Raw genomic sequence first — 21,887 nt, 5'->3', positions numbered from 1 at the left:
AAGTTCTGTTTTCAACCTGTTCCATGGTAATTAAAAATACAGTGATGAAGTGCTAATTACGAAATATGAACTTACAGCATATCATACTTTAAAATCTTAATGGCATTGCATAAACATTAACTAGTCATCTCCATACAATAATAATTAGGTATTAACAACCTAAATTTTGCACACCGGTGGAATAAATGTGATAGACTAACTGACTTGTTCACAGATTTACGGTCAGAGCCAGAACCAGAAGTAAGGAATCCTGATGTCCAGTCCTATGCTTAGGCCACTAGACGTACCTCAGCATTAGGACCCTACCAAATTCACAGTCCATTTTGGTCAATTTCATGGTCATAGGATTATAAAAATAGTAAATTTCACAGTTTCCAATATTTAAATCGAAGTTTCACAGTGCTGTAACTGTGGGGGTCCCAACCTATAAAGGGCTTTTTGGGGGGTGGGATGTCACAAGGCTATTGTAGGGGTTCACACTATTGCCACCATTTCTTCTGAACTGCTGCCTTCAGAGCTGGACAGTTGGGAGCCCAGCTCTGAAGGCAGCGCCACTGTCAACAGCAGCGCAGAAGTGAGGGTGACATGGTATGGTATTGTCACCCATACTTCTGCACTGCTGCTGGTGATGGTGCTGCCTTCAGAGCTGGGCTCCCAGCCAGCGGCCGCGTAGCTTCCTGGAGCCGGGGGAAGGTTCCTGAAAGGAGGGCTGACCCAGCCTTGGGAGCAGCCCACGCAGGGGAAGAGGAAGTCCCCTCTTTCCCCAGCCTAGCCGGGACTAGCAGCTGTAGCCCAGCACACAGTACCCCCGGCTGGAGAACTCCCAGCCCTGCTCCTGGCCCAGCGCTCAGGGGTTAAAGGGGCTTTAGGGTGGGTGGGGGGGGGGGGGGGAGGAGTGACCACAGCGCCCTGGACAGTCACCACCGTCACCCAACCATAAAGGTCGGGTCTGCTACCCCCCAAAATGACAACCCCCTTCATACCATGCCACCCTCAATTCTGCGCTGCTGCTGGTGGCAATGCTGTCTTCAGAGCTGGGCATTCGGCCAGTGGCTACTGCTCTCTGGCCACCCAGCTCTGAAGGCAGCGCTGCCCTCAGCAGCAGTGCAGAAGTAAGGGTGGCAATACGACGACAATAATCAGATTTCATGATCCATTACACATTTTTCACTGTCAATTTGGTAGGGCCTACTCATTATACATCTCTTTCTTTATTAGAGAATGTTGCACACACACAAAAATGTGATCCAAGGACTTGGACATGTAAGTTAAGATACTGTACCAAATTCAGTCCTGCTCCAGCTTAATCAAAATGCACCTGCTTATACAGAACTGAACTAGTTCCAGAGTATGGCTAGCAACCTGCCATTGCTTGGCCTGAAAGGATTCCTTCAAAGCAAGACTTTATGTTCAACTTTTACCAAAATTCCAAAACACAAACTAAATTTGTGGATGTCAGATTAACTGTGCACAAAATGGATAGATTTCTTAGCTGCTATTCAAGAAGAGTGAATAAAAGTCAAAGACTTAAAAATACTCACACATTTAAACTGTATTTTAAAATTTAACTTTAATTTAAATTTAAATGTGTTTTTATTGTTCAAGACAGATTAATTTATTTAAATTTGAATTTATGACAACCTATGCTAAGGCCTAAACTGACTATCATCTATTAAAATAATTTATATACATTTGAATAAATAAAAATCTCATACACTGATTCAATGAGCCATTTTCAAACTATAAAGGCTTCTTTTTTGGTATATAAAATCAGGGCGAAAACATCTTTAACTATATTTTGGGGTCAAAATTAATAATATGGTACCATCTATATCATTTTCAGTTTTGACAAAGGAATGAATGCTGGCAGTTACTTTTTTCCAAATGTCAGTACTTACAGTTTCTGTTGTGCAGAAAAGCTTTGGCCTCAAATTACAGAACAAATGTATGTTATGCTATATAATTAGATAAATGTGCATCCTCCTAGCAAAATGTAGTACCAAATCTAATGTAAAGGCTATATTTAACTGTAAATAATCAAATCAACATGTTTTAATAGTTATATAAATGTTCTTTATGAAAATAACTCAAAAGTACAAATGAAAAAAAGTGATTAAAATCAATTATTTGCATTTGAAGGAAGGCTGAATTTGGGCTAGATGAGAAGAACAACTCCAAAATATAAATATCGGACTAGAGAAAACTGAAGTTCTTTTACAAAATGTATATGGCACTGGAAGAGCATCTCTCCAAATAGGTCTTACTGATGTAACATCATGCGACACCAGCAAAGATTTTATAACGCTGTTTGCTCTTGGTCAACTACATTGTACAACAAACAATAAAAATAAAATTAAAACAATGTAAACAAGTAAAATATTCATAATTTATAAACTATCAAAATTAGTTTTTAAAGCAATTACATTTTATATATTTTTTTAAAATAACTGCATGTTACAAAGTATTTAAACAAACTGTACACATACTGTTGAATTATAGGTCTATGCAGATTCTAACTTCAACACACAACAGCAAATAACTACCAAATATAGGGTATCATTCTTCCAACCATAAAATATATTTAGATATACTTGGGGAAGCAGATATGCTGACAATATTTTACATTTACTGTACCTTCTAAGCGTCTATCTGTACAACAGCAATCTTTTATGCAAAATGCACCTGACTGCAGTTAGCCATGGTAATAAAATACATACTTTCTTCAGTGTTTCCATTAACTGTTGTATCACAAAGTACTTCTGCAATACAAAAGAACTAAGTGTTAACTAAGTGTAACATTCTTACAAATGACAGCTCATAAGAAAGTTTGACATGATGGCTTCAAGAATCTGTTATAAGCACCAAGTTCCACTGAAATTAATAGGCTCTCAAAATTATTTTGAAAGATAAGAAAATGTCCAAGATCTACTAAAACATTAATCTCTTTTGCCACTGTCAAAAGAAAGGCAAATGAACTCTACACTGTCCTATATTTGGAATTCTTCCCTAGCTTTTCAAGAGTTTTTTAAAATGTACTCCAGCCAACATGGTGAATCTGGATACCTACTCTTCATGTTAACAATACATTTACCCTCTCTCTATTGGACTGAGAAGCGGGATGCCAAAGTTCAAAGATAGTTATATTTAGAACTATGCTACAATTAATTTTAAAAGTAACTGTCAGGTTGGGGAGGGAAAATCATCACACACTGAAAATTTTGCACCTCATATAGTTACAACTAATACCTAACAATACTATAACGGAAAGGTTTTCCCCCCCACCTCATTTGTTTACTTTGTGTATGCAGCAACACTTTTTACATTTAGCCAGTTTCACTTTTTCCACATATAGTCAATTTCTCCCTTGCTGAAAAGATTCTTATGCATAAAAAGGAACTAAAAAATATTTAAGACACACTGTTTAAAAAGTGCTATATGAGACACTGGATCAAACAAAACAATACATCACTAGTTAATTTAAAAAAAATTCAAGCTGACAGTATCACTTTAATATTTTATACCAGAAACAGTTCCTTACCTCGGTTGTTCGAAGTCATATGTTCAACAGGAGGATTAGTACTAAGCTGCCATACTGTTTTAACCTCCTTCTGACCATGTCCACTATTTATTTCCACCCTCCATATTTGTGCATGATCACTGAGGGAATAATCAAATAGCACAAAAAACCCTAATAATTATGTACTCAATCAAGATTTGAATTTCCGTATTATGAAAGCTGAGGTTTGGCTTACTTTTGATAGAACTTATTGACAACAGCTGGTCTGATTGGTAGCTGAAACACATGCTTCTCATTCAGAGGATTTTCTTTGTAATATTTTATGCAGGACCTGTGATAAAAGCAGTCAAATACTGTTACTTATTACTTCTTGGATAAGTGTTTATGCAACTATTCAACCCCAGATCAATATACATACAAAACTAACTTCCTTTTACATGCTTTCATGACAATAGATCAGTTACTACGCACTTGCTTGAAACAGATTCCAAAACTTGATTTTGGCTCTTGCTTCCCAGGACAGTAGAAAATGATCATATCACAACAGTGACTTTATAAGAGTTACTGTACTTGACAAATTGCAACTGCATAATAATTTATTCCTCACAAATGTTCCCTCTAAAACCATGGTATTTTTTTAAAATGGAAGGCTAATTTTTCACACTATCCAGTCACAGAAGCTTTGTACCATTGAAAATAAATAAGAAATATGTTGGGATTTTGTGCTAGTTGAGAGCTAAATGGATGAAAGCCTCAAAAAATTGCAAGGTTTGGAAGCATGACTTGAAATGGCTGATAAAACAAGACATGCAAGAAAGAAGCTGCAACAACAAAAAAGCTAATGTAAAAAAAAAAAAAAAAAACCCACTAAATATTTGTTTTGACTATTATTCTGAAGGTATGTTCTTATGAATACCTGTTTTACATATTTCAGAATGGAGGAATGGCTGGGATCTGAGAGCTCAGAAAGGAAAAGGGAGAAGAGAAGAAAATGAAAATTAGTATTCTCGTGATTTTCCTGAACGCCTTCCCAAGATGATTGGGAAAGTATATTAAACCAGTATGGGGAAAGGGTACTAAACCAGGGCAGAAAAATTGAACAGTAAGATCCAAATGCTCCCAGTATCGTCCCCGTTCCTCACAATCATCATCAATAAAATACAGTTTATAAAAAATTAGCTTTTGACTATATCTAGTTATTCAAAATAATCCATTTATTATTGACATTTAATGGCAGAAAGTAAAAATTAAATAATTACTGCATCAAAGGGAAGAGGTTCTCATGTTTGAAATGAAGAAAGACTGTGCAGCTGACCAATATTTCCAGCATATGATGAAGTTTTTGAATGCGATGAACCTGCTCCTGTAGCTCTACTGATGTGGATATGAAGTAGTCCTAGAGAAGAAAATATAGACTTGAAAACGAGAAATGAACAAAGCTCTTAAAAGGTAACTGTTGGTGTTGGGTGGGTTAAATATGCTAAGCAGATGAGTACTCAATTTGTACACATTCTGAAGGTCCACTCTCTCTGCTACATTTGTCTGCCCCTTTTTTATGAGAAAATAGGGTATTGATTTATAAAAATCCTGCTCTCAGAATGCTTCATTAAGCAGATTTCTTGCAAACTAAACACCATGCACTTTCTTGCAGCTGAGAGAAGCAACACTCCATGCAAACCTACGACCTTGAAGTAACCCTAGAACACACAGTTTGTTGATGTTGAGTCAAATGCCAGTGCAGTTAGAATGTCAATCTCTTGCCTACTTTAAAAAAAAAAAAAAAAAAAAAGTTTAGCGATGGTGAAAAAGACACTGGATTGTACATGGCACATACTGGCATGATAACTGGCAAGAGTTCAAGTTCCCTCTTAATCTGCAAATATACCCCAACCTTGACCTGGAAAGTCCATCTCTTAGGTGAGAAAGTAGTTTAACCTCCATAGCCATGCAATTTTTGGCTCTCTGCTGAAAATACCAATAAAAATACTAAATGGGATGGCTTGTGCGATATGGGTTACGGTCTAGACTACTAACTCTTTTCACATGTGTCAAACAGCTGTAACATGGTGGTAATTTTGGATCACCACAGATGTGGGAAGACTACCAATGACTTCAGTAGGTTTGAACCAGGGCTTCGGTCTGAGTTTGAGCCAGAGAGCTGGAAATGAAATGAGGAGATGTCATACTCCCATCTTGCATTCATAGTGTGATTTTCATTCTTAGGTCTGAATTTTTTTACAAAAATGGGGAAATATGATCTCCATTTACAGATGGGGAAAAACACACAGAGGTTAAGTGACTTGTTGTGCATAAGGTCACATAGCAAGTCAATGGCAGAGTACGGAAGAGAATCTAGATTTCCTGATCTAAAATATGGTGCCCTACCCAGGGGACTAAGCTGCTGTTACCAACCACCTAAGCTATTAAGCCCACACTTTGATATTTTATCCATACAGCAACCCTAATTTTAAGGAGGTGACAGACTTTCCATGATCAAGAATATGATTCGGAAGAAAAAGTGTTTTTCTAGTAGAATTTTAGGACTGTCAGAGTTGACAGTGTTCACTTCAGATATATATGAAACACCAATTCAGAGTGTTATCAGCTTTTGAAAAGAGTGACAGACAAGCAAAACCTTCAGGGGCACCGTAATGCAAGAGCTACAAAACCCTATTTCTAACTGCAATCCTTCTGCAGTGTGCGCCTTCATGACTGAATGTAAATTTTCTCTACTACTGAAGTTAAAATTTTGTTTCAACAGCTGTAAGAACTCTATTCTCAGGAGCAGATTCAAATTAATGGACAGGATTTCACAGCTCCCTACAAAATCCTGGGCATGGTTCTATCATATTTTTCAAGTGGAAGTAGCTCTGTAAATAAGGACATTGAAGGTGGTACCTCAGCTTTGACCTAATTTCTCCTTCCTTTCCCCCCTCGCCAGAGTTAAAAAGAAGTGTTTAAAACACTCAGTTTTCAAGGCTGAGAACTCAGAATATATGTCATAGTCCTGCAAATAGGCTTTATGAATTTGGAGAGAAAATTAATCTAAACAAGTATATGTCAAAACTCTATATTGCTTTCAAAATAAGAATTAAAATATCTCACCAGATAGGTTAATGTTGCAAGTTCTTGGCCTGCAAAACAAATAAAGATTTTTTTTTTTTAAAGAAACAAAAACATGCTACATACTGTGGCAGCTTCAGGCATAAGCAAAACAGGTGGCCACAGGAAGCCACACTAAGGGAAGAGTGCAATCACCACACCTGAGGACTTGTTTGTACTCACTGCTATAAGTACAAAGAGAAACATGAAGTGGCTGGTGTTGGAGACAGTGGTTACCAGCCACCAACATGGCATTTTCCCTACATGGAAATGCAAAGGGGCAGCAGTCGTAGGCATAGCAGGTGCTAGGATCAGCTGAGTCACCAGCCCTAAAGGTCTCAACGCTTCTTCCTCCTAAACAGCGTAAGGTTTGAAGCAGCAGAAACAGAAACCAGGTGAGCAAATGAGAGTGCATACAGGCTGGCAGTGTGGTAGGAAGACTCAGGGAATGAAGAAAAGGTGAAGAGAGAAGCCTTGAAAAAGGTAGCATAGGAATATAGGCCCACATTAGATTGGGTGAACTATGGTTTTAAATTGAACTGGGATATCAGCATGAGCAATAGGCCCAAAGCATGTGACCAAAAAGAATGAGAACATCAGAAAGAAAAGTTATTGCGTTAAACTTGTAGTGACCCTTCAAAATACCAGTGTTATCTTATTTAAGGTTTGGGCTGAAGTAATAGTAATAAAACACAATCAATTGGGTATCAGGTGCAGTAAATAATTGACTATATAAGAAAATCCTTCATATAGCCTTAGCTAAGGTCCGATAATTGGCAATGACATCAATAGTTTGTTAATGGATATAAAAAAAGTAAACTTTTAAAGTCTTCATTGGTAATACCTGCCAGACCACGATGGAGTCGACCACTATGGATCTAAGCCTCCCTGAGTATGGCCTGTTTGTAAGTATCCTGATCAAATGCTTATAAATGTTTTGTTACTATTTGGAGGTAGTAAACTGCTTATTATTTAGACTTTTTAGGCATGTTTAGAACAATTGTATAAATGTCATTTGACCTTTGGATTTAATAAAAGGAATTTATGGTTAAATTAGTTTTGTGATAATACCCTGATAAATAATAATTCCAACAAAGAGTAAGATAAAAGTGATAATGACAAAAATAGGAAAACAAAAAGGGAGACAACAACAACAGAATGGAAGCAAAAGAAACAATGAAACTGTGAGACTGAAGATAAAGCCACAACACCATTGAAGTAACAATTTAATTTAAAAAAATATATACACACACACACACCCCCTACATGCTAGCTCAAGGTGTGGCTCAAGAATGCAATTTATTCATTTTGTAAAATAAATTATACTGTCAGTATTCTTGGCTGTCTTCTCCTCAACCCCTTTTGATTACAAGAAGGGAGGAAAGAGAGACAGTAAGGAAGGACACACATATTTTTTCCCCACCTAGTGCATTATCACACCTAAAAACAGGCTCCAGTTAAATAAATAGGATATTACTCAAATTTCTCCCTTCAGACTTTTCAGACTGATAGGTTTCCATCATTTAGACATTTATGAAAACCTACATAAAAAGATTAGTTTAGAAAACTCTTACAGCCTTAGTTATAAGCCATAGTTATTTTGAGATATAACACGACCCGATATAACACGAATTCGGATATAACGCGGTAAAGCAGTGCTCTGGGTGGACGGGGCAGTGCACTTCAGCAGATCAAAGCAAGTTCGATATAACGCAGTTTCACCTATAACATGGTAAGATTTTTTGGCTTCCGAGGACAGCGTTATATCGGGGTAAAGGTGTACTTTTAATTTGCAAAATAAGCAAAGGAACACACTAAGTGGTAAGTACAGATTTTATGGGCAATAAAGGAAAAAGGCTAAGGTGACAGAGAGGTGAAGTTAAGGTCAACAAAAACAGAAATTATTGATTGTTTAGGCCAAGTAGCCTTTTCTTGTGAATTTCCAGTCACGGTTTTAAAAAACAGGCTTACCTATGAAACAACTGACATAATCTTTCTTCATTTTGTCCAGACCAATCTCCAGAAGCATTTGAATTGGAGTGACACCACTGAGGGAAATAGCCTCCATAGCTCCATGATAGGATTGTTGAATCAATTTGCTTAGTAAACTGCTACTCTCTTGATGAATCTAAAAAATAAGATGTTTTCTTGTAATATATAGATGAAATATACAGAGTAATTTACAAGCAGGACATTATAAAAAAAAGAGACAAACTAATAGTGAACTATTTAAAAACTGAATTTAAAATATTGTCAAAATGAGAAGCAATTTACAAACATTTAAAAGAAATGTAACCTACTTTATTTACACAACCAAAGCTGATACTTTTATCATGAAAACATATTCAGGCTACACATACATACCCAAGGCTGTATCTCACCATGTTCTAGGGATTTTATGATCAGTGTGAAACACTCTACCAAGTCTTGATAGGAAGCAACACCTTGAGAAAAGAGTTATTCCAATATTTAATTTATAATGGCTACAAAAACATCTGTCTGCCTTTACCACATAAATGATAAAAAAGTTGCTCAATGAACAAAATATAGGACTTTAAAAAACTCCAAGAACAACAAAACCTGCATAGAACTGCACAGAACGGCCCAAAGGTTAGTTTAAATGTGTGACTGTACCAAGAGGTCTTGCACTACACCATGAAGTTTGAAAGAGGTACGTGAGAGCAGGTTCCAGAGAATGCCCCTTTATTAATGCCTGTCCTAGAGTACAGCTTCAGAACCAACAGTGAAAGCAACTCAACAGTTTATAATTACTGTTAACAGGACATGAGGAGAGAGAGTTGATTTCTCAGTTAACGAAGTCCTAGACCATGTCAGGCTTTATAGACTACAGTTCAAGGTGATTGTTACAAACCGAAGTAAACAGGTAACAATGTTTCCAGAAACTAAAATATGCTTTTAACTGCTTGCCCCACTTAAGAGACAAGTGTCTGCATTTTGCATCAGCAGAAACCTTCAAGTACTGATATACCTGAGTAGGGTATGTTGTACATTTATATAGAGTACATTTTAGTCATCTGCTTTTGATGTTACAAAGGCATTGATTATTATGGCAATATTCACATCAGAAAAGAATTATCATGACTTCCAAGTCAGCCCTACAAGTAAAAAAAGGCATTTATGTGCCAAAACTGTCACTTGATAATCAAAAAGCAATAATGGATTTAATTAATAGGACCCCAAGACTGCAAATATTATTTGCAAAGGTTGACATCTATAACATTTTCTACAGAACTACCTACTTTAAATATATTCCATGAGACCCAGTAAAGTCTATTTTATAGATAAATGGCTGTCAGTAACGAAGTAGGTAAGCACTATTTATTGCTAAAAAGAACTAACAATCAAGCTGGCAAAGAAAATACGCATATAGCCCAAGTCACCATACTTTCCTACAATACTGTAAGTAGAACATGCTATCTTATGATTACATGAATAACAACGAGCCTTAGGCCTGAACCGTTAATCAGTTCTTAAAACCTGGAGAAACTTATACCAATTTCTTAAAATATATATAAAAAAGTGGTATAAGAAATGTGTAAAAATTATAAGGCAGTGAGAAAAAGATAAAACACTTACTCCTTCTCATTTTGCACCACAACTGTTCAGGAAAATCCAGGTCTCCTCGCTCACTAAAAAGTGATTTTATTGAACTGTCCACTGCAGCTGAGTCACACTGGACTTTCTGAAAGAGAGAGTTTTACTTGAAAATGGTCCTTCAAAATAAAGTCAAACATTTGTCATAACATTGTAAAGCAGTGGTGCGCAAACTTTTCCAATCGTGCCCCTCCTTTAAAATTCACAGAATTTATTGCACCCTACCCTCCATTGCCACCCTTATTTCTGCACTACTGCTGGCAACAGTGCAGCCTTAAGAGCTGGGTGGCCGGGGAGTGGTGGCTGCTCTTGTTTGCAGCGCGAGAGGACTATATTTTTAATCCTGCTCCTGTCCTGCCCCACAAGACCCACTCTATTTTTATCCTGTTCCCACTGTTATGACAGAGTCCTGCAGGACCCACAGGATCCCAGTTTCTTCACACACACCCCAGAGAATCTCACATGCTGTTTGCGCACCACTGTTCTAAAGAGCCACATAAATCAAATCCTCTCCAATAGCCAAGTCTATTTGCAAGATTCATATTTCTGCTCCCGCCCAATCAGTAGTTCAATAAATAAACATATTTCATACCAATTAAGAAACATGCTTTGACCAAGTCTTAACAAAGTAGTGAGGAGCCACTGTCCTAACCTCTTGGGAAACAGCTAATTCCTAAAGGTTATGTGCCCACAAAATGACATTGTTGTTGGGAGGAAGGGTTTCTGGCCATTGCAAAGCAGAGCTTGACCAGAATGCTTGCCTAGATGAGTAAAAATTGACGCTAATTCCCTCAAACACGTCCTTCCACTGTGACTTACAATTGGCTATACCAGTATAGACTGAAAGTACTGGCATAAACAGCTGCAGTGATGGAATTAGAGAAGCACCAGTAAAGGATATGACTAATACTGCACAGATTTCACAGATGATAGAGTTGTGTGATTTTTTTTTTGTTTTTAATGTACGACTTGCAATGTACCAAATTAAAAAAAAAAAAAAAAATTCTTCTGAGCATATGGTTTTCCCCATGATTTTTGATGCAGGACTAAAGTTTATCATTTTGTTGGTGTACAGTAGATCATAGACTTGAGATCAAAATGGAAAATTAATTTATTTGACTTAACCTTCCTATAAAAAGAAAAAAAGAAATCTCAACTATTTGTGAGGAGGGAGAGAGACAAATAAATAAATACTAACTATTAAAAATAAATAAAAAAAAAATAAAAAAAATATTAAAATCCCTACAAAATTGTTTGAAGTTATTTAAGGCAGGAAGTTATCATGGTGATGTGTGTTAACAGCTAGATAGATAAACGTGCCAGTTTCCAGAACCTCTGGTAGGCCATGGACCACTGGAGAGTCAAGCCAGTGACAGAGTGAAACTGGCACAGAGATCAAAGTAGCTTCATGTAAGAAGGTGAAATAGCAGCATGAGACTGATCACTTTAGGAGATGAGAGGGAAAGATTAAGATGATGAAAAGTGATCATGTTTGGAAGAAATCAGAGAGATCTCCAACCCGTAGGTAAAGAGAAAGAGAGAGAAGGAAGCAGACCTTTGTGGAGTTAATCCACTCTTATCCATCAGGATTGGTGTTGCCTGCTGGACAAGATCATAGCTACTTCTCTTTGAACATAAAACAATCAATATTAAAAGCTAAGTAAAACTCTGGGGAAAATGCTAAAATATAAAACATTGAAGGAGATTTTGAAAAGGCACAAATGACATTTGACTTTCAGCTAAGTGCACAATGGCTACATGTGCCTTTGAAACAATACATCTCTTACAGTTCCTGCTGAGTAAGGACAACAGGGGAGATTTTCAAACTACTGCAGAGACAGTGAAAGAAAGAAAATACACATACCTCTGCATCATTTTTATGTACTGATGTATTAAATCCATCCAGTTTATTCTTTAAATCTAGAAGTGGGAGGGAAAAGAATTGTACCACTATGATACATCATGTACAGCTGAACAACAGTATAAGTCTCAGACATGTTACAATTTTGGTCCTACTCACAGAGATTAGATGGATGGATAACAAATACTGAAAGGTATTATCTTTCTTTGTGATTCCTTCTAAACAGTGTTTCTACTATTCAAAATTAGATAATAATAGAATTATTTGAGTTGGAAGGGACCTCAAGTAGATGATCTAATCAGGCTTTTGAAAAAAATCCTCCCCCACTCAAAAGGAGCTCATAAAGCTGTCATGGGTTCCTTGCCTTCCCCGAGGGCAGGGAAGGGAAAGAGAAGGGGTTGGGGGTGGGGGTGCGCACACATTGAAGAAAATCACAACAATCCTTCATCTAATACATTCAGCTGCGTAACGGAAGGATTTGTTGTATTATTTCTAAATGCCCATCTATTAAGGACAGTTTAGTCTGGGATGGTCCCTTCTTGTGTATTTTTAAAGTAAATTGTTTTGTCATTTTTTCACACTTACTTTTGTGGATATTTTCAGTTTCATTTTAAAGTTCTCTGTTTCTCTTCTTCTATATCCATTTTCTATTACCTTAAACTCGCATGTCTGTAGTCTCTCTGACAAGATTTTTTTTGCACTTAATGACCAGAATTTTCAGAAGTGACTAGTGATTTTTGGAAGCCTCAGTGTGAGACACCTTAGACTTTCAGAGAGTGGGCATTTGGCACTTTCTGAAAGTCAGGATAATTAAAGATAACACAAGTTGGGCACACAAAGATTGGTGTACTGAAATCACTAGTCACTGAAATCTTGGCCACTATGTTTACATGTGTTCTTGCCGTTCTCAGTCTGTAAACTGTTGTAGGAGAGATTTTTATTTGTCTCATTTCATTTTTTTTCTTCCTATTCTCCACAATGTGGGGAAAACACTATGGTTTACCCATTGCACAGGATTCTCATGATTTCACCAGGAGAGTTAGAGGTATACAAAGTAATCTGTTTCTTGAACACTTTTGGTGGACTACTGTACCTTATAAATTATCATCTCCAGTTCCAATACTACCATAATCTTATTATGTGGCATTTTCATTTCATTCTTGTGAAATTTTAAGCCCCTTCCCATTTTTTTCTTAACATAAATTTTTATTACAAGATTTACCCTTTTCCGCACAATTTTACCCAATCATAGCATCTCAAATTATTAAACAAAAATACCATTCAGAAGTTCCTTGACGAGCTCAACCGCTGATTCAGCTACCAAAGGCTCAGGCCATTCAGTCACGCCAGTCTTCAAGCCTTCAGCCAAAACCTAACAGCACAAAAAAATCCAGAGACACTTATTTTGTTTGAGGTTCTGCATATAACATAGAATATAAAAGTGTATTAAACTTGAAAAAAAAAAAAAATTACCCACTGTATGAAAATTCCACCAAGAAATATATATGGTATGCAATACTGCCAAGCTGATGTTGTATTAGAAATGTTTAGAATGTTCTGATTTGTGTGTTCTTTATTTCTCAACCTTAACACTGCGTTAAAAGTTATTTTGCACTTAATATATTCATGTAATTTCAAAGAACCTTTTAAACAGTTAGAGATTCTAAATAAGAACACCACTGAATTGTGGAGGTAAATGCGTGGTTGCGCAGGTGGTGTCAGAGAGAGGGCTTTGGATTCTTCAACCATGGGATGTTGTTCCAGGAAGAAGGGATCCACCTAATGAAGAGAGGGAAGAGCATCTTCGCAGGCAGGCTTGCTAACCTAGTGAGGAGGGCTTTAAACTAGATTCACCGGGGGATGGAGACCTAAGCCCTGAGGCAAGTGGAATACCGGGAGGAAACACAAGGAGGAAGGTGCAACAGAGGGAGGCCTCCTGATTCACACTGAGAAAGTAGGGCAATCAGCTAGTTATCTTAGGTGCCTGTACACAAATGCAAGAAGCCTGGGAAACAAGCAGGAAGAATTGGAAGTCCTGGAACAGTTAAGGAACTATGATGTGACTGGAATAAGAGAGACTTGGTGGGGTAACTCACATGACTGGAGCACAGTCATGGATGAGTATAAACTGTTCAGGAAGGACAGGCGTGGGAGAAAAGGTGGAGTTCCATTGTATGTAAGAAAGTGGTATGATTGCTCAGAGCTCTAGTATGAAACTGGAGAAAAGCCTGTTCAGAGTCTTTAGGTTAAGTTTAGAGGCGAGAGCAACAAGTTTGATGTCGTGGTGGGCGTCCGCTATAGACCACCAGACCTTGATTTTAGCAAACCTTTTGATACAGTCTCCCACAGTATTCTTGCCAGCAAGTTAAAAAAGTGTGGATTGGATGAATGGACTATAAAGGTAGATAGAAAGCTGACTAGATCATCTGGCTCAACGGGTAGTGATTAACGGCTTGATGTCTACTTGGCAGCCAGTATCAAACAGAGTGCCCCAGGGATAGGTCCTGGGGCTGGTTTTATTCAAAATTTTAATTAATTATCTGGATGATGGGATGGATTGCACCCTCAGCAAGTTCACAGATGACACTAAAGTGGGGGGAAAGGTAGACACACTGGAGAGTAGGGATAGGGTTCAGAGTGACCTAGACGGATTGGGCCAAAAGAAATCTGATGAGGTTCAACACGGATAAGTGCAAAGTCCTGCACTTAGGACGGAAGAATCCTATGCACTGCTACTGGCTGGGGACTGATTGGCTAAGCGGTAGTTCTGCAGAAAAGGACCTGGGGATTACAGTGGACGAGAAGCTGGATATGAGTCAACAGTGTCCCCTTGTTGCCAAGAAGGCTAACTGGGCTGCATTAGTAGGACCATTGCCAGCAGATCGAGGAAAGTGATTATTCTCCTCTATTTGGCACTGGTGAGGCCACATCTGGAGTATTGTGTCCAGTTTTGCGTGATCCACTACAGAAAGAATGTGGGCAAATTGGAGAGAGTCCAGCAGAGGGAAACGAAAACAATTAGGGAGCTGGGGCACATGACTTATGAGGAGAGGCTGAGAGAACTGGGCTTATTTAGTCTGCAGAAGAAAAGAGTGAGGGGAGATTTGATAGCAGCCTTCAACTACCTGAAGGGGGGTTCCAAAGAGGATGGAGCTCGGCTGTTCTCAGTGGTGGCAGATGACAGAACAAGGAGCAATGGTCTCAAGTTGCAGTGGGGGAAGTCTAGGTTGGATATTAGGAAATGCTATTTCACTAGGAGGGGGTTAAGCACTGGAATGGGTTACCTAGGGAGGTGCTGGAATGTCCATCTTTAGAGGTTTTTAAGGCCCGGCTTGACAAAGCCCTGGCTAGGATGATTTAGTTGGGGTTGGTCCTGCTTTGAGCAGGGGGTTGGAGTAGATGACCTTCTCTGATTCTATGAACACAAAAAACGTAAAAATACCATTCCTGGTATAACAACAACCAAACTGATATCAATTGGGAATTTCACATTTATACTTACAAGGAGAAACTGCAATTCTCTATGTAACTGGAACACAGGACTCCTGGGGTCCCCAGATTCCAATCTAATGTTCTGAAAATTCCAAAATACACATCAGATTCTGACTCTGGAATAAAAATTTGCTAAAACCTTATTAACAGAACAGATGAACTATTTATTATGGATATTATCAACACACTATATTGCTACTGCAACAATAATATAACCAGCAAAAATTAGCATATTTTCTGTGATCTACAATACTTGATATAAACAATGACAAGGGTTTTTCTCCTACCAATGTTGCCGCTGCAGTGAGTGGAGGTGTCTGCAGAATCGTATCCACAATATTCCAAGTAATATCAACATATATATTACTCTCTGATTCAACCACTGTATCCTCCAATGTAGTGGCTCGAATGAGCTCATATTGAGCAAAGCCTTTGGTTGTCACCTAGAATGAATATATTTTAAATAGACATTTACAACTGAAATCTCCCATTCTAAGGATTATTTTCAAAAGAATGTTATGTGATACTTCCTGAAGCCTGCAAAAGAGCCCTAAAATGCTAAATCAATGTAGTACTGGAAAGGTGTTCCACTAATCAAACATTTTTAAGAGAACTTTAAAAATAAAACTTGGCTATTGTCAGAGAAACATACTGCAATGTAGCACATCCAAAAGTTAAGTACCATGTGTGGTACCTTGCTTCCCAGATTAGCAGGAGCTCACAGTGCTACAGACCAAGATATAAACACCAGCCATAAAGCTAACAAAAAAGTCCCACAAATCAACAAATATACTAAGAATCTTACAACTTAAATTCATAAACTAAAATAATTAAATTTACAATATTTTGAAGGGTGGGAAAGCATGAAAAACCTACAACAGATGAGCGATGTCTGATTTTGTGTGCCTTTTTGAGGTCTTCTAGATTTGCAAAACAGGTTTTATCAGCTGTAGGACCTGGGAAAGGAAGAGAGGCTTTCAGAAAATGCTAACCACAAATTGAATTTAACACTCAGATGTAATTATTAAGTGGTCAAAATGGAAAAAATAAGTGGTGGTATTCTCCCAAGATCCATTCACAATGCAAATTCTGCTCGCTTGTAACACCAAAATGAGCTGCCATTCACAGTAAAGCTATTCTTCAAAATACAATCATCCCTCTATTGTTTTTGTACAATTAGCAGTGCAACTTAACGGCATTTTTAAATGTTTAGTAGGGTTCAGTATATATATCAGTGAGATGAATGGGAGCAATTCTCACTTCTCTAAAAGTTAGTATGTCAGACTGTCTGAAGAGCTGTCTGGACATCACTGCATGGATTGCATTCCATTCACACTTTGAAGGTTATTTTTGATACAACTTGGGCTAGAGACAATTATTTTAAAATGAAAATTTAGATTATAGAGCACAAGTGGACAACTATCATGGCAATATAGGTTGTTACCGTATTAACTCTCACTTATTTCTTGTCCTCCCCACTTTCAACTTTGGTGAAGGGCTGACTGTGTAACATCATAGCTAGGAGGAACTTACCATTACATGTAACTATATGGAAACTGATCCCTGTGATTTTGTTCCCATTTTTGAGAGGCTCAGCACCTAGCCAACAGGTATGTTCAGGGTCAGAGCGGTCACATCTTATCCACAGGGGAGGAAGCACAACTGGTTTGCTTATCTTCAAATGGGTCATGTTTGGATTTTGTGCCATTGTATAGAGTGAAATCAGTTGCCTGGAAAGAAAAGAACAATCATTAACAAAATTTAGCATGATTTTAGCTAACCCCTCTCTGTTTACGCTACTTCAAAATCTAGTGCAGGGATCGGCAACCTTTGGCACGAGGCCCGCCAGGGTAAGCCCCCAGCAGGCCGGGCCAATGTGTTTACCTGCCACGTCTGCAGGTTAGGCCGATCGTGGCTCCCACTGGCCTCAGTTCGCCGTTCCAGGCCAATGGGGGCTGCGGGAAGCGGCGGCCAGCACATCCCTCAGCCTACACCGCTTCCTGCAGCCCCCATTGGCCTGGAACGGTGAACTGCGGCCAGTGGGAGCCACAATCAGCCGAACCTGCCAAAGGTTGCTGTCTCACATTTGAATAGTTGTTGTTCTCTTAACAATAATGAGGATAACATCAAAAGTAGGAAATATCTAGATTTCTCCTTCTAGATTATTGTCTACACGGTTTGAGGAAAATATATACGTAATACACACAAAATTCCATCTGCTTTGCAAATTCCTATGATTAGTTAGAACATAAAAACAGCCATACTGGGTCAGACCAAAGGCCCATCTAGCTCAGTATCGTGTCTTCTGGCAGTGCCAGCACCAAGTATTTCAGAGGGAATGAACAGAACAGGTAATCATCAAGTGATCCATCCCTGTTGCCTGTTTAGTTTAGTTATACACAACACTTAGTGTGCTAGTTACAATGCTAGTTACATTGCTGCACAGAATTTACTTGTGTGTTGAATATGGTATAAAACTGCTTTTAAACAAAAAGATAAAACTATGGAAACTTACTTTCCTCTTGTAACAGATAGAGCAACTGGTCCAGAACCCTTCTGTGGTGTAAACTCTGAAATATAAGTGGCATCATCTATTTGTGATTCTTCCATTTGGTCAGTTAGTTCAACATGTCCCTTTAAAAGAAATGCACAAGTAAATTTGAAAATTAGAATATATTTGAACACTTCTAGGGATGTAAATGTAAGGCTCTAGTTTTAAAACAAAACAAACAAAACCCACTTACTGCTTTCTGCATAATGAATATCATACTGTTTCCATTCCAAAAACTTTCTAAGGGACTTCTGCAACCCTCGCCAATCAAATGTACTTGGACATCAGCCTGGAAAAGGAAAAGAAAAATTTTGTTAATGTATTGCATTTACATGTTGTATTTAGAAGACATTTTTGTGATAAAGATTTCAAAATCAACTAATTACACAACAAACTATATTCTACTATCATTTCAACCATTCGTTAATAATCCATGCCTTTCTCACCTCAAGATAAGACAGCTGCAATGTACTCTACATGGAGCTAAACGTTATCAACTGAGAAATTTAAGATGATGCACAATGTTGCAAGCCACTTAATAACAGCATATCATGAATCACAGCTCTGGAATCTGTACTGGCTGCCTATTGGTTTCCGGGGGAAATGTATGGTTTAAGTTGACCTATTAAACCCCGAATAGCTTAGGACCTAAGAGATTGCCATCTTCCCATGCCATACTGTTGCAGCTGCAGTCAGTGGAGGTACTCAAGCTGTAGTCCCCTTGGTATAAAAGAGAGGGTGAGTTTCTCATGACAGTTTCTCCATAAGGGGTTCTAAACTTTGGAATTCACTCCCTGAGCTGGTGCCAAATAGCCCAACTCTGTTGCTTTCAAGGCTGCGCAGCTCTTTACTCAGGCGTTTGAATATGAAAAGAAAAGGAGTGCAATAAAGGTACGGGTGGATTTGTCATTTCTATTCAGCTATTTATTTTCTAGCTTTGGAAAAGCTGTTTTTAAACATTACTCATTTTTAAAATTATGCCAATTTGCCCAGATCCCAAGATTAGATGCTTCTCTTCTACACACTCCTGTTTGTTATAAATTTAAAAATGAATAATGACCTTTGAGATTGGTTTGAAAAATTTCTAAAGCTTTTTAAGCTTAAAGAGCTATTTTTAAATAAAAGAAACAAAATGTATTTACCTCAAAGGGAAATGGGTCTTTGGGGATACCTTCATTATATACTCTGAAATAAAACAAAATAGTCACTTAGTTTATTTTTTCTTATTTCCCCTCCCCAAATGGCATTTGTCTCTAAAAACTAGAAAGAAAATGAGCCTCGGATCTTAGTTTAATATATGGCACACTACTAACTCCAAATAAAACTACATTTACACTACATTAATTATCTATTTCAAATCTAGTTAATTTTATAAACTTTAGAAAAATAAAGTTTCAAGTTCAACATCTGCCGGAGTCTCCCTATCCACATCCCCGCCCCTGACCACCACCCCAAACTCCCCTGCCCTCTATCCAACCTCCCCATGCTCCCTGCCCCCTTACCGCATTGCCTGGAGTGCCGATGGCTGGCGGTGTGGCTGTGGCTGGAGTCAGAGTAGGTAGCTGCACTGCCCGGCTGCCCAGAGCCACACCTCCTCCTAAGAGCCGCTGCCAGACATGTCGCCGCTTCCAGGGGCGGCATGGAGCCAGAGTAGGTAGGGAGCCTGCCTTAGTCCCGCTGCACCGCCAGACTTTTAGTGACCTAAAATCTCCCAGATTGGCTTCAGTAGCCTCCAGAGATCGAGCCCGATTCTGGGAGACTCCTGGCCAAACCAGGAGAGTTAGCAACCCTACGGTTGTGCCACTGTAATGCCACAGTGTAGACACTTCCTTCTTGAACAGAAAGAGCTTTTTCGTCGATGTAGTTAAACAACCTCTCCAAGAGGCAGTAGCAAGGTCCATGGAAGAATCCTTCCGTCAACCAAGCCACATCTATACTGGGTGTTAAGTCGATATAATAGACACCCTCAGAGCTAGGGGCTACGAGGTTCAAACTCATGCACTGATCATCAGAGCCCTGGGTGCATGGGACTCCGGTAATAAGCGAGTGCTGAGAGAACGTGGCATCGGTCAATGCTACGCTTGGCTGATGCGGCAACTCATGGTGTTGGACGCCATCAGGCAGTCGAGGAAAATCTACATAGAACACATCACCGGACCTCGACAATACCAGGAGGGATAAGCTGGAGTGCTGATGAGAAGCACAGTCGGGAAAGTAACTGAAATACTTTCCTGATGGACTGTTTTTTTCTAAATGGACAACCTACCCTAAATTCTCAATTATTCACTCATTGATATATTTTGCTTTCCGCCACCAACTCTCTGTATAACTTTTTTCCATGACTAATGTACCCGAATACTTAGATGCTAAATCTCTAAACTATATTCTTAAATTCATTCACCTAAATTTGGGTGATTGCTGCTTATGCACTATATGTGTCTTATGACTAAAACCAAACCCTGAATTTGTAGCTATTCTAAACACTATACCCAGATGTACAAACACTCTTTCCTCAACCTGTATACTATATAATTTTAACATTAGCTTTCATAAAATGTTTAAATATGGCACTGAGGGCATGAAATTTTTCACACCCTTGAGCAACTTAGTGAGGTCAGTCTGATTTTTAAGTGTAGACCAGGTAGAAACAGAGGCAAATCCTGACGCACTTACAGTGGGGAAGGGTGAGGTAGGGCAGGGCCGGTGCAAGGAAGTTTCACACCCTAGAGGAAACTTCCACCTTGCGCTCCCCCTCCCCAGTCCTGCGGCAGCTCCCCGACTCTGAGGCGCCCCCCGTGGCAGCCCCCCCCCCCGGGAGCCGTGCGGCAGCTCCCCACCCCAGCTCATCTCTGCTCCGCCTCCTCCCCCAGCATGCTGCACCTCCCCCCCTCTAATTCTCCTCCCAGGCTTGTGGCACCAAACAGCTGATTAGCACTGCAACCCTGGGAGGTGGGCGAAGTGGAGGGGAGGAAGGCTGTAAAAAAAAAAATTGGGGGCACCGCTTTTTGGCGCCCCCAAATCTTGGCACCCTAGGCAACCGCCTAGTTCGCCTTAATGGTAGCACCGGCCCTGGGTAGGGGGTCTACCTAGGATAGCAAAATCCTCCCCCCCAGCAGGCGGAACCAGCCTGCCTAGCTGCCATGCTCTGGAAAGGACTGGGGTAGGGCGGCCAAAGCACAGCCCGAGAGCCCCGCACCCACCACCGGTATCATATGGAACCGCCGGCGAAGGCCATCGCTCCGACCGAGGGAGGGCGAGGACCAGCTCCACCCAAGCAGTGGCAACAAGAGGTCGCGGCCCCGCTTCAGCCAACGCTCCAAGCTGCCCCACACCGGATCGGGCTGCAATGGCTCCGGTGGGGCCAACCCCGTGGATGTCCGCTCGGGGCCGCGCAACAGCCGGGAGCCCCATGGCCTTTTCCTCACGAGCCCGTCTCGCTTCCCCGCTGCCCCGTCGCCCGGCCGGCGGCCCCTCAGAGGGGACACTCACTGCAGCAGACAGTCGTACAGCCGCCGGGCCGCCTGGTGCCAGGGGGAGCCCATCCCGCCCTGCCGGCCTCTCAGTCAGCGCGAGCGAAGCAAACTACGCGCCTTCCCGCCCCTCGGAGGTCACGGCCCCTCCAGCCGGGACTACACCCACCACAGCCCGCGATCAGAAAACACTATTTTTAATGTATTGAGCGCTAACAATTCGTTGCGCGTTGTTTTGGTCATGTTCTCATCATCACTTTATTAAAAAAAAAAATTATA

At 39.6% G+C, this 21,887-nt stretch overlaps 1 protein-coding gene across 1 annotated transcript; it reads right to left on the bottom strand.

Annotated features, from left to right (window-relative positions):
* Positions 1-611: 611 nt before the first annotated feature.
* ZWILCH (zwilch kinetochore protein) lies at positions 612-21,746 on the bottom strand. The gene is made up of 18 exons (XM_034784556.1): positions 21,628-21,746; positions 19,281-19,323; positions 18,332-18,427; positions 18,103-18,221; positions 17,121-17,317; positions 16,464-16,543; positions 15,875-16,030; positions 15,598-15,669; positions 13,374-13,467; positions 12,099-12,154; positions 10,217-10,322; positions 8,984-9,063; positions 8,591-8,747; positions 6,623-6,651; positions 4,777-4,913; positions 3,753-3,848; positions 3,539-3,657; positions 612-2,759 (listed from the first exon to the last, which is right to left on the bottom strand). Exons 1-18 carry the CDS (start codon positions 21,678-21,680, stop codon positions 2,668-2,670), a joined length of 1,782 nt encoding a protein of 593 aa, XP_034640447.1. The 5' UTR covers positions 21,681-21,746; the 3' UTR covers positions 612-2,667.
* Between the last annotated feature and the right edge of the window lie 141 nt (positions 21,747-21,887).

This window comes from Trachemys scripta, chromosome 10, assembly GCF_013100865.1.
Source record: "Trachemys scripta elegans isolate TJP31775 chromosome 10, CAS_Tse_1.0, whole genome shotgun sequence".
Lineage (NCBI taxonomy): Eukaryota > Metazoa > Chordata > Testudines > Emydidae > Trachemys > Trachemys scripta.
Note: the sequence above shows the minus strand (reverse complement) of the source record. Positions and strands in the feature narration are given on the sequence as shown.

Bases quoted from the DNA above. Each gene is read 5' to 3' on its own strand.
- ZWILCH (XM_034784556.1), bottom strand. From the start codon at position 21,680: ATGGGCTCCCCCTGGCACCAGGCGGCCCGGCGGCTGTACGACTGTCTG. The intron at 15,670-15,874 runs GTAGGAGAAAAA...TGGAATTTTCAG, and splicing joins TCACTGCAGCGGCAACATTG to AACATTAGATTGGAATCTGG. The intron at 12,155-13,373 runs GTATTTTTGTTT...TCCCACTTCTAG, and splicing joins CGTCAAGGAACTTCTGAATG to ATTTAAAGAATAAACTGGAT.